This window comes from Ciconia boyciana, chromosome 1 (assembly GCF_034638445.1).
Source record: "Ciconia boyciana chromosome 1, ASM3463844v1, whole genome shotgun sequence".
NCBI lineage: Eukaryota > Metazoa > Chordata > Aves > Ciconiiformes > Ciconiidae > Ciconia > Ciconia boyciana.
This window is the reverse complement of record NC_132934.1, coordinates 60759929-60773447: the sequence shown is the minus strand read 5'-3', so window position 1 is coordinate 60773447 and position 13519 is coordinate 60759929. Positions and strand designations below refer to the sequence as shown.

At 44.9% G+C, this 13519-nt stretch overlaps 1 protein-coding gene across 1 annotated transcript; it reads right to left on the bottom strand.

The window, feature by feature from the left end:
• Positions 1–755: 755 nt before the first annotated feature.
• Positions 756–12244, bottom strand: RTCB (RNA 2',3'-cyclic phosphate and 5'-OH ligase). Its single transcript, XM_072870359.1, has 12 exons — positions 12022–12244; positions 11772–11850; positions 10985–11052; positions 9071–9170; positions 7663–7819; positions 6898–7054; positions 5622–5781; positions 5127–5302; positions 4343–4531; positions 3746–3856; positions 2942–3061; positions 756–1872 (listed from the first exon to the last, which is right to left on the bottom strand). The coding sequence occupies exons 1-12, from the start codon at positions 12112–12114 to the stop codon at positions 1765–1767; spliced, it is 1518 nt and encodes a 505-aa protein (XP_072726460.1). The 5' UTR covers positions 12115–12244; the 3' UTR covers positions 756–1764.
• Between the last annotated feature and the right edge of the window lie 1275 nt (positions 12245–13519).

The following is a 13519-nucleotide window of genomic DNA, read 5'->3' as shown; positions in this document are numbered from 1 at the left end:
GAAGATTTGAGACCAACAATTTGTCTTTCAGTCACTGGAGGCTAATTCACATTTCTAAGTGAAATGATTTTTGTTTGAAATTCAGCAAGTCTGTCTCAGACCTCAGAGATGGCAATCTGGAACAATCCCACTGGAGAAAGCAGGGGAAAACAAGAAACTGTCTTTAAAGCCAGACGCACAAGGATTCACAGCAGTGATTATTACTGTATGTGCTGCTTCTGAACCTGCAGCAAATACCGTATTTGAAGTTAAGAAACCAGTAAGCACAAAGTGATTACGACAGTAAAATGCCATTATACCTCCTGAGATCAACAGGTTTCAGCTAAGATCCTAAACTTAAAGGGATGTTTCATCAAAAGGCACTCGCGTCTATCAATCACTATCTGCTCCTTTTACATGAGTCCCTTGGCAGGGCTCCACTCTTGCTTTGAGGTTTTATTTTCCTCCAGCCGCCCTCTTGTGTCTGCATACAGGCTTACAGGCAAGCTCCATCCCCTATCCAGTGAGGTGGACCCAGCAGGCCCTCAGAAAGACAATGGTAGCTATCACACTCTTGTCATAACCAAGTTGAGAAAACAGCACTGCATTGCCCTTCTCTTGTATCCTGCAAGAAATTCTGCGATCTGCACATTTCTTTGCAAGATCCATCAGCTGAAGTCACAAAATGTGGTGGGTTTCAAGCTCATATATGTACTTAAAAGTGGACAACAGACATTTTAGCCACAGAATAAACATGACACAGACACACTGCAGCATCCATCTTCCCATTTTATTTGTAATCCCCAAAATGATCCAGTGGGGATGGTCAGCTTCCCCTCCAGTCTTGGTTAATAAATGCAAAGGAACATCAGAAGTCACATCATACTGGGCCTGACCCTGCTACTGGACTCACTTGAATCAGAGCTGCAGGACACAGTAAGCAGTATTATCCAATCCAACTTTTACATGCTTAGGACTTTGCAAAATGTTGGATTACCACATCTATAAGTTGTTAAGTCACAACTTTTACTGGGCAAACAAAACCTTTCAAAGCAACATACTCAGTCCTACTAGAATTTCCACTGTGGAAATTCTGTGGAAAGACTGTGGAACACCTACTTGTACTGAACCAAGTACACCGGGTGCTGTGTTAAATGGGAGAGGGTGGGGGAAGAGGGGAGGACTGTGCCTCAAGCCTAGCTAGTCCCTCTCAACCCAAGCGGGAGACCACTCCCGACTCCGTATTTCTTACCCAATTGCCACAAAACATGCAACAATATAGACTATGCATAAAGGTATCTGCAAACAGAGCAACCTCTCCCTGCCCAGAAGCATGATACCCTGCCTTGTCAGAGTACTTCTATACACAGAGAGAGCTCCAGGCACTCAGGTGCGGAGACAGCAGGTCTGGTTCATACGCCATCTTCGCTGATGGAGGTGGTCTTGCAGCACAGCAATTAGTGACAACTCAGGCAAGTCTGAAGTCCTGCCTGTGGAATCATCAGGCAAATGGGGGAGGGACTGCATATAAAAACCAAGACTTACTTATTTCTTTGCCCTTTCCTCACAAGAAAAGAATACCATTTAACAAGGAGGGGGGTGGAGGGCATTAATTATGCCTAGGAGTGGTTAAAAATAGGGGTAACCTCAACTGTTGTGTTTCCAGAACAGGGATGTGATATCTGAGCACCCTGCAGAGTCCAAGAGGTGTGGGAAGATGATGGTTCTAGTCAGTTTTGTGTAAGGCCTGGAGATGTTGGTGTGTTTCTGCTGCCTTGTCAGTTCCTAGCCTTTTATAACAGCAATAGGTCTCAGTTTAATGGCTTTCTTGCTAATGCCAGCTGCATGGCACGTGTTAACCACATCTGTCACGTTCTTATAAGACTCTGGTGCCTGGAGGGGAAAGAGAGGAGAAAAAAAAAAAAAAGACAAAACTATAAACAACCCAAAGTCACAGGAAGTTAGATGTAGGCTTTTGATATCCCCTCTTCTCTTTGCAAAAATAGAATCATATGAATTGAGGGTGTAGAAGTAGGTGAACATATTGAGAATCTGGCTACCTTACATATCTATGAGACACTTAGCTTTCCAAATAAGCTTTCACCATATTTCAGATAAAATACTAGCTATTTTGGTTTAGTTTTCCCTATGTTCTCAGATAATCCAGCCCATTAGCATGTGAGAATGTCAAGCCTCATTATCTGGCAGGAAGTCACTCCAACTATCCAACTATCCTTACAGATAGCCTTTAAGATTTATCTTCACTGCCCCTTAGTGACAGGAATCAGGGTTGAACTCTAAAGCTTCCCCCTCCAGCATTCTAACAAGGAAGCTGCTCTTAAATAGAGATTTTAATGTGATCAACATGTTTGTACAACACCAACACCTATAACAGCATAGTTCTAAAAGATTAACACGCTTCTATGAGTGAGGCTGTGAACAGAAAAGACATTCTATCATGTTAATGCAGAGGAACTGGAAGTCATAATATTCAGTTTTCTAGCCAGAGTTTTCTTCTTTAGCAAATATAGGAATTCATCTCAAAAGAGGCGGATCTCATACACTACTAATAATCTACATGACAGCTGCAGTGTATAGTAAGTTTAAAGCTGGGAGAACATCATTCAAGAAAAGAATCCATAAAACATAACTACTTTTGTGATGCTCACACAAAGACTTCTCAGGGTTGATAGTAATTATTCCCATCACCAGGCAGAAGAGGAAAAAACCATACCCCCAAAACCTGTCAAACAGGCATCTCCCCTTTCAGCAGGATTTTAGGGACAGGGAAGACTTCACATTATTTTCCAAAAAGTTGGATAGCTGTATCAGAAATCACACAAGGTGTGCATTTAGAGTACTAGCAATCACTTAGCACTGCACAAAATCAAGTCAGGGAGGGTCATTCAGCCAAGGAGCAAGACTCCCTTTTCCCTCTCAGATAATGAAATATTAAACTCACTTCTTCCATGACCAGTTTGGGAGAAGCAACACGGATGGCAATGCCCATGTCAGCCAGCTTGTCCAATACATCCTGGAAGTCCAAGTTACGTCGAGATTTGGCTCGAGACAGCGCACGACCCTGGACAGCAGTTTTGTTAGTTCTATTTTTTGTAGTGGTTTGGAAAAACATTATTACATTATAAGCAAACACAGAATGTCTGAGAGCACAGACCACAGTAAGCCACAAAATGGGAAATTAATTTAGTCTTTAGGTGATGGGCTCCTGCAAAATCACACATCTGATATGATGGGTAGGAAAGTTTCACATGTATAACATACTAGTCTGCAAGTGTCTTTTTACCCAAACCACCTGTTGGACAGTATTCAGGAGTCGGAGTTCTACTGGAAGCTATTTATCTTCCTCAATCATCCTGTCTCACACTGTAAATAACAGGAGAGAAAACACCTTCTTCTAACTACTGAGGAGTTTTATATGGACAGCTTCAGCACAGTTAATCCTTCTTGTTAGCTCAGAGATATCAGAATTTGGTAAAAGGAGGTAATTCTCCACATCTTCATCCTAACATTTGCCCTGTATAAAGCTGCACCCCCTAAATTTTCTGTGGGAGTAGTCAAAACTACTCAGAAAGGGACAAAGAGGACTACTAGCCTGCAGTTCTCCTGGGCTGGGATTACTGTGGCAAGACTACTCTCTAGTTGTATGACCAACAGATGAATCACGCACTGGATGACCCTTGAACAATCTTGTTCTCTGGATGACAATCCCATTCCAATCCCTTCCTGAAATAACTTTTTGACTTACAGCTCCATGGCAAGTAGTTCCGAAGGTCTCAGTCATGCCTTGCTCTGTGCCAGTAAGAACATAGCTACAGGTGCCCATAGTCCCGCCGATCAAAACAGGCTGCCCAGTCAGCTGTGGATGCAAAGTATTAATTCACAAGAAAAAGCCTAAAAAACTCATTCTTAATAAAAGTCTGAGAGGAACTATATCTCCAGAAAAGGAGGTCAGGTTCACATTCCCTCAGAGCATCCCTGCTTGCCTCAGGTGCCTGATATCAAGGATTCTGGAGAACTAACGGCACTGAAAGATGTAGACCAGCAGACCAAAAGACTTGCATCCAACAGACAGACAAGGCAAATCACTGAAGCCTGCCCTAGGTATGAAACACTTCTTTCCCTTCATGATCTTCCAACCACTGTGGGCATGGAGCAGAAGAGGCAGCTCAGTGCCCCGAAGATCTAACACACAGACAAGCAGAATGTTGCCAACCCATTAGGGTTCCAGCGCTGTTAGCTCAAAAAAGGAACTCGCAGCATTTAGATCTCTGTTAGGGACCCTAAAACTGTCTGATGCATCCAGAATTCTCTTCTGATTTCCTTCTCCCACACCTAAACTTACTTGATAATCCACAGCGATAAGAGGATGGTGAGGAGGGAAGGCCCTGGTTGATCCCTTTCTGTGCACCAGCAGAGTCCGCTCCTTTCCATCCACTACATGTTGCTCCACTTTGGCAATGTTGTGAGACACATCATAGATAACATGCATATCAAGGTCATCTGGGGTTGTGTTGAAGACTTTGGCAAAGGCCTAAAAAGAGCAAGTCAGGATGTGAAATACAAGAACGTAACTGCTGTGTACATGTGGAATATTTACAATATTTTACGAATTAAAAGGAACAAAGTTGCTTGAAAATGTTTCTCACTGACAAGTCAGTGACCTAAACAGTTGGCATGGCAGCTCAGAAACTTCAGTCAAATTCAGCCACAATGGAATTGAATACAACATTGCTGAGTGTGACAGAATTGGGCTGTCTAGATTAAAGCTGCCAGTGGGCAGATAAACAATGCTAGAATTCAGCCAGATATCAGCTAAACAAATTCTTGCAACTCTGAAAAGATGGCTTCAGCAGTGTAAAAACAATTTTCTTGTATCCACTTCATCCAGTTCAAGGAATTTTCAAAAATATTGCCTAAGTGGCTTCTGCAAGTACAATCCAGTGATGTTGAGAGGTGTTAGATGGCTTGCCATGACTGCAGCTTTGTGTAAGTCTCTCCAGAAAAAACAGTTTAAGCAGCACTGAAATGAAAATGATGTCAAATACTGCAGCTACTCTGTTCCATGTCTGTGATAAAGCAGGAGATGTGTACCAAAATATTTCCATCAGAGACAACTCTGTTCCTACCTGTCTTGTTAGAAAAGTCATAGAAGAGCGGTTGACCCACGCATAGTTTCCAGCAGCTGCCATTCCCTTCAAGTAATCTTGTCCCTCTGCAGAGGCAATCCTGGCACATGCCAGCTGGCGATCGTTCACTATGATTTTGTCCCGTTTCATAGCTTTTTCCATAGCCACCAATGCATCTGTGAAATAAAAACAGTAAGTCTAAGTGACTTCATAGTTTTGTTTCAATCTGTGAGATTAACATGGGTGTCTATAATTTGTATTCTGAACTCATCCATCCGATGGTCAAACCTACAGCTTCTTCTCAAATGCAAAAGCAAATCTGTGGCAGAACATTATCAGTTGTTTGCAAACAGACAACCCCTGTCAAGGCAACTCAGAATAGACTCAGCAATTACACTGCAAGAAATGCTCTTTGGTGCTGGAGTTTACTGTCAATAACAAGACCATGCTGAAGAGTTTGCTTCACTCCAGGTACCTACGCCAGTCAGATCATACCTGTGGCAACTTGGTGGCCCAGGCCTCTGCTGCCACTGTGGATCATCACGCACACCTGCCCTTTGTGGTCAATGCCCATCTTCCTGGCAGCATATTCATTGTAAATGTCATCCACAACCTGGATCTCGGCGTAATGATTTCCGGCTCCCAGGGTCCCCAGCTGCCAATCACAACACATTGATCAGACAGTGCTAGTAAAGCAGCATGTGGGAGCACAGGGGAGAGCTACGGGAATATGGGCAATAAGGCAAATTGCTACAGCAAGGTTTTAATTTTAGAAAAGTTTTTCCATGAAAAAAAAATCCTCATATAAACTGAAAGGAAGGAGAACACAGTAGCATTATCACTGTCCTCTTTGTTCAGATTTATAATTATTTTTATTGTTGGAACAAGACTGTGATTAAACAAAAGGACCAGGATCTACAGACTGTGCTGCCACCTTTTTCCAGCTTACTTAGGCCTAGCTGAAAGATGGGAAGAGTACAGAGTATTGAGAATTAATCTTCAATTTGTATAGGCAAGGCAGATATATAGTCTTATACTTGGTTATAACTCCACACGGAAGTTACAACATTCTGTTAATTAGGCACTTGTAACCTTTCAGTAGATTAAAGCAAGATATTCCATTTCCAAGCCCAAATTTTTTCACGTCCGTAACAGATGATCACTTATTTGCAAGGCAAACGTGAAAATTGAGCACATAAGATTATTTTGAGGTTAAAATGCTATAATCTTGCATCACCACAATTCAGAAAACTCAAGAAGTCATATAAAAGACAGCTTTACAAATGGTAGTGTTAGTACAGCCATCTCAAAAGTGTTCCACTCAGAGCAATGAGATAGTATCTATGGAAATGAAATCCAACCCTTGAACTGCAATTCAAAGTTATGAGCTAGTTCCATTTATCATGATATCCTTCCTTGCCCTGCTACTAACTTGCTGAGCAAACAAGGAGAAAAGTTGCAGAATAACCTGCCTGTCTCTTAAAAACAAAACTAAATGGGGATGGGGAAATGCCACAGAACACAAATAACCACCAGGTGTTAACTGATGAAAAACTGGTGGCCCCAGGGACCTTGGGTATACCCAGTATCGCTTCCCTCTGTTACAGTTCTGACAAGAATTATTCAGAAACGGCCCCACCATCTCACCTTTCTCCCTGCCCAGAAATGCTAGGCAGAGCTTCAAGAAAAGATAGAAGATTAGGGAACTACCCACTAACCTTTACATTTAAACCCTGGGAGCACTCACAGCCCTCCTGAAACATAACATTACCTGAGGCAGGCCCCTCTTCTTTGCTCTTGAGGAGACCTTGTTGGGGTCAGCCTGCAGCATTCTTCCATATTCCTCACAGTGCTCCTTGTCCTCTGCCCAGGCATAGCCTTCCCGGAGCGACCAGTCCACACCCATCTCTAGCGCCTCTTCCAAATCCCTGCAATTATCAAACACCTACATAAGGTGGTTATCCTTGGAAATACTCGAAACTCCACTGGACATGGCCCTGAGCAGCCTGATATAACTTTGTTGTTAGACCTACCTTCAGAGTTAGCCCTCCTTCGTGCAAGGAGTTGGACGACATGACCTCAAGAGATCCCATCCAACCTAAATTATTCTATGATTTTGTAATCAACCCCCAACTCCCCTAACAAGAAGTCCAACTTAATACTTCATTAAAATCAAGCTCTAGAGATATATTAACTTTAGATAGGCCATTACTTTTTCTTATGCAGGGAACATCCTATTTTCTCTCTCATCCCTTTCAAAAAAATACCTTCACATTCATGGAAGTTTTATGTCAGAAGAAACAAGAACCTTTCAAGAACTTTTAGTTATTTCAGGGTTTTAAATGGGGGAAGAAACAGCTGACTTTGTGCATCAATGATTATGCCAGTTCTCCTGATGAAGCACATATGCAGAAAGAATGGAAAGAGGTTTAAGAAAGAAAAAGTAATTCTAAAGTCTCCCACTGATGAATCTTTCATCAAAATAAACACCAGAGATGTCCCCTCTAGTGATGTGTGCACAAAGTCATTCTCTTACTTGGCATTCATGGGGATGACACCTTTGGAGCCGACACCAACAGGAATGTGGTCAAACATAGCCTGGGCGAGCTGCTCCTTCACAGGCTGCACATCACTTTCATCCAAATTTGTACGCAGTAAGCGGACACCGCAGTTGATGTCAAATCCGACACCACCTAGAAACATAGAAAAAGCCATGGAGTTAATAAAGAAAGTGTGCTGACGGTAAGCATTTGCTGAATATTCATCTTAAATCAGTGTCCCTGCTGACAGGAGTATGTACTGAATGCTGTGATCTTACACCTTCTTTCTGACACAATGCTGGGAAAAAGGCAGAACTGCATTAAGCTTCATTTTAAGAGATTTACGTGAAGCCTCAGATTACAGGACAGCCAAAAATGTAGTCTTGCAGAGAAAAACTTGAAAACTCTTAAAAAAAAAAAAAAAGGGTTTTTAGTCTCAAGCATATGCTGTACAGACATAGCTGTGCAATTGCCTACACAGCTCTCTGTTTACAAAGTTGCTCCAGCAAGTAGACACAACTATAAAATACACGGTCCACAGAAAGCAGAGAGGAAGTTCCTGTTCTTCTGCCTAAGGTCAGAAGAAAAGTGACAGATCTTAGCATGGCTCCCTCATGTAAGACATTCTTGAAAGCAAGTCTCTGAAAGCAAGTCCTTTTTGAATCTTCACTGGAATAAATAATAACTAGTTATTATAATAAGTGATAAATACTTACAAGGAATATTAAACTTCAGTGTTTTGCTTAACTCTTCCTATTTAATAAAAATAAATGCTGCAGGGCAAGGCCTAATGTGAAAGATCAATCATGCCACCTTTAGTATGAAGGTTCTGGTATAAACTAGTGTCAGAGGGGGGATACCAGACTAAGAGATCTTGGGTTTGAGTCAATCAGGAACACTGGAACTGCCTGAAGCAAACCTGAAACATGAATATCATGTTTCATGACAACCACAAAAGCATCTCCAGACTATCAGTAATTAAAGACCCAGGTGTTTATTAAAGACGGACATATTTTAAGGTCACATTTTTAATAAAGTGTAGAAATATTCTCAAAAGATGTTTTCAAACATTGCTCAAAGAAAATAGTCAGTTCTTTATCAGCCTAGCAAAACCCAAGTTCAAAGTCTTGTGCTCTCCTTTCAAAACTGAGGGATATAACAAGCCCAAGCCAAAAACACAAGGGCAATTCCCTCTGTACTGTTTAGAAGTTTTCAGTGTAACCACCTGCTCCATAAAGAAGAAAGATCCTGAGTGCAAGAATTAAGCACCTTTGAACTCCCTGTAATTCACATATTTTTTGCTTTGGTTCTGTATATAAAGTACTGTAAAGACCTGCCATATCAGAAAGTATTTTTATGCCATCCCAGATATTTCTCAGTGCAGGTTAGGTCAGTCATCCTTACCTGGTGAAACCACTGCTTCAGGATCATTCATATCAAAGGCAGCCATGTTGCCAATGGCAAACCCATAGCCAGAATGGACATCTGGAAGGCCTATTGATCTCTGAAAGAGAATGAAGGAAATTTTAAAGTTTTATGAAACTCTATGCTGCACAGAGTCACCTTGGTTATGCTTTGCCTTGTGGCAGTGGTTGTCACATTTTCAAACAAATATACCATAAAGAGAATGGATGTTCAGATGTGGATAGAGTAAACACATCAATTCAGGTAAGTATCCTGCAGTTACAGGACAGACAGTCAAAGAAAGCAGAGAGCAGATCTCACTCTGAAGTAAACACCCAGTGGCTAGTCAGCTGAGAAGCCCTCTTGGTTCTATTGACCAGATCTCAAGAAAACTTAAGAGGAGCTTAAGCACCTAAATGTAGAAATTGTGATCTCAAACTGAATTCTAACCTAGCTTTTTCTTGGACTCAAGAGTCCTTGCATTCAAAACTTATGCAGGCAATAGCTTATGAGCAGCATAAAGCAGACACATAAGAGTGAAGATGAGTTTGTCTTTACCAAGTTCCATCTAGAGACATCTGCAATATTTAAATACTGTAAATGTAACAAGTGAAGAGTTAATTGCTATGGAATAGGATCATAAAACAGTCAGCATTTTCTCTTCTTAGCTTTGTCATCAAACACTGATGAAAGACTGCACCCTGTAGGCAGGAAAAAGTCATCCTTTTAGGATGATATCCTGATAGGACAGGACAAGATAGGAGCTGTGTCATTTTAATTTATAAAATAATTCTTTTAATTGAACCTTTTGATATTACTACTAATTAAAGAAAGTAAGAGCATGCTTCTACACAGCTCCACAGGTCCAAAGTATATCTAGCCTGGCAATTTTAGATTAGGACACCACAAACAGCACTCCACAATCTATTTAAGCAAACAAACAAACAAAAGCCCTGAACACCCAGAAAGCTGTCTGAAACTGGAACTTTTTAATGTGTGTTAAACCGTTACCATACACTAAAAAGAACAGTAGTTTTCAGTGGGATTACGTGCTTCTTCTGCCTCCCCTTGCTGTCACCAAGAAAGCTCTTGGTTTGGAAATAAAAAGTGAAGATTTCAATAGACAGATGATCGTAACATCTCTCCTACAAACTACCAGCCAAAATTCCCATTTTAACAGGTTGTTACTATTTTACCTTACTCCTTTTTTGGTTGACCACTAAGACATTTTAACAGCGTGATGGGCTGCCTTTTACTGCAGCCAGAAATTCAAAACTTTTGCCAAGTCACCAAGAGAAACAATTAAAAAAAGGAAATCCCGCTATTTGTTACTTATTAATATATGCAATATTGAATGCGAAAAAGATCATTTCCACATCGTACTTAGCGCTTCTTGAAAAGTGACACAGCCTAGTATTTTCCTCTTGCATCATCATATCTGATGCTTCGCTTCCAAAAATGCACAGGGTGAGGGAAAGAAGTGTTGAGTGCATGAGACGGCTCACTACCAGCATTAGGGCAGCAACAATACAGACAACATTATTGCCTCCTGCTCTCTCCTCACTTCTCCATGCATTCCAGGTCAGCAGAGGCAACTCAAAAACAACAAACAGACAATATGAGCAGTGAGAGAAAGGTGGCTCAAGCAAACCGAAACAGCATAAAGCAATGCTAAAAAAGTTTCACATCAAAAGCCAGTCAATGAAGTAAGTGGATACTTCCCTTTCTGACAACTTAGTTTTACAGCCTACCCTTGCAAGCACTCCTTCCTCAGAGACAGGTTCCTAACACACAGACTGTCTTGAAAAGAACTTTGATCCATACCCCTTCTCACACCAGAGCTCCCATTTAGAAGGCAATAATCCCTGGCAAATAGGAACAGAAAAAGAACAAATTTTCAGAGCAGTTACTCACGTGAACAATGCCGGGTAATGCAGCCACATTCCCAATCTGTTTCATAGCAGGCAAAAAGCCACCTGCACCTGAAAAAGAGAAAAAAAAAAAAAGGTATATAATCTGATAATTGACCGTGGTAATCACAATGAAGCACTTTCTAAAGAGGTTGCTCAAAACACTGGCAAATCAGAAGTCAGCCACCAACAAGTATTCTAATCTGGTATAAAGCACCTAGGATTATGCACAATCTGCAGTTTCATTAAATGAGCTATTATGCTAAAGTCGTTCTTCTGCTGTGTTAATACCAATGCAGACTGATCTGTGCTAACAACAGAAGTGTGCTACCACCAGTCCAGCTGTCAGATCTGGATCCAGCTCTGCGCTCCAGCCCCACACCGAACAGACAGGCCTGGGCTATAGCACCCACCAAAGTAAACTCTGAGAGCAGGCATTCAGGGAACGCTCCAGAGCACAGAGGGCAGCCGGCAAGGCAGTGCCCACCCATCTAATCTGGGCACAGAACATGCTACAGCTGCAGGTGACACCCCTGTGCTGCTCACCAGGCCGCAGTGGCTGGCGAGGCAAGAAAACTCATTCCTGTTTGCTGCCCCTCCAGACCCGCCAGCCGGCACCCGCACCAGCCCTGCTCCCGCTGCCTCTGCTACACCCTGGTCCCTTCAGGGCACACGGACAGCGTGGTGTGAACCCAGGCGCTCAGTGAGGGCTTCCAGACCACGGCAAGGAGCGTGTGAGGGCACCCCCCGGGTCAGAGGGCCCCCACCCCGCTCCTCCCCGCCGGACGCACCTCCGCCGCGGCAGGCGTTGCGCAGCTCCTCGAACATCAGCTTCTCCAGCGGGTCGTTCACGTAGAAAACGCCCTCCACCTGCGGGGAGAGCTGTCAGGGCGGCCGGCACCGGGCCTGGCCGGGCCGAGCCGGGCCGGGCCGGAACGGACCAGACCGGGCCGGGCCGGGCCGGGCCGGGCCTGGCCACCCCTACTCCGCCCCCCCGGGCACCCAAGGGCTCCTGGTTGAGCCCAGCCCCCTCCCACGCACGTGCATGTTCGGCACGAAGCCCTTCTTGATCCGCCAGCAGTTCTTGTCGATCTTGTCCAGGTACTGCAGCTCATCGTTGTAGCTGCGGCTCATGGCGGCGGCGCTCCCGGTCGGCGGCTCCGCGTCAGCGCGGCCGCGGGCACCCAGCCAACAGCAGGAACAGACGGCGGCGGCCGCCGAGGGTCACGCCGCCTCAGCCGCGGCAGGCAGCGGACAGGAGCCGCCGAGGGTCAAACTTCCTGCGGGAGGCCGGGGAGCTGGCGGCTGCCAGCGCCCCCTGGCGTCCCGCCGCGGGGCGGCCTTTACCCGGGAGAGGCGGTGCGGCAGCCAGCCGGCCCGCCGCGTCCTGGCTGGGGCGTCCGAGGGGAGGCCGCTCGCTTCCTGCGCCTCCGAGGCTGGTCAGGGGCCCTCTCTGGGCACCCGGCTTGCTTACGCACTGTCGCTCCCTCACCCCTGCCTCAGGCCGGGCAGGGCGTGACGCCGCGAGGCCCGGAGACGCTCCAGCATGGGGGAGATGCGGGATCGAGCCACCAGGCCGGCCCCCAGTTAAGCCCCGTGCCAGGGCCATCTCCCGCGGCACTGGAGCGGCTGGGGCAGCCCGGGGGAGGCACCCGGTACCCGTGGGACGAGGGTGTGAAGGGGAGCGCAGCCCCGGGCCGTGCTGGGGTGAAGGAAGTCGGGTTTGCACCCGGCTGCCTCCTCCCTCACACCGTGTACAACTGGGCTGGCTTTGCGGAAGGAACAAGGGTTTTTTCACGTGTCTGTGGCTAACGAAAGCTCTGTGTCTGTGTGTGCTGTCCCCCTAGGGCAGGGCAGTTTCGGCCTGTGGGGTATTTGGCTAACTGCTGCAGGTGGATGGGTAGAGTTTGCTCAACTACAGGCAGGCAAAAGCTGCCTGCACCCCATCATCAATTGCATTTCTCAGCATGAGTGAAACAGCTTTTTGCTGTTCAGTCTTGGCTTGAAAAGGGCTCCTGCTGAGGAGTGAGAGGTGTGGGGACGGCTAGGGTCTGGGCACCATGCCAGGTGGACGGGGCTTTGCCCAGAGGTGGTTTGGGGCTCACAAAAGCAGCAGAACAGAGCGGGCCGTGGCATCCCAGCCTTTCTTTCTCCTCTCTTGGTGCTAGTTTGGGAGGCCTGAGCCAGCTTCCCATCCAGGTTTGGCCAAAGCACAAGCACCTAAGCATTGCAGGGCAGGGATATTCCCCTGCAGAACTGCATTCAGACTTGCACACTAATAAAGTATTGAAAAAGAAGGAGGAGAGAGAAAGAGGTAAGACAACATACCAAAATGAAGTAAGAAGTAAAGTATCTGTAACCGTTTCAATCCAGAGAAAGGTTGACAAAGATGTGGGAGGATTAGACTAGAAGACTTACACAGAAACATTAAAGGAGTTAAATGTATCTAACCTGGCTAAGCAATGCTAAACAGGGGACATGACAGACAGAAGGATTTGAAGAGTCACAGGGGGAGAGGGACCATCAAAGGCAGTAGTAG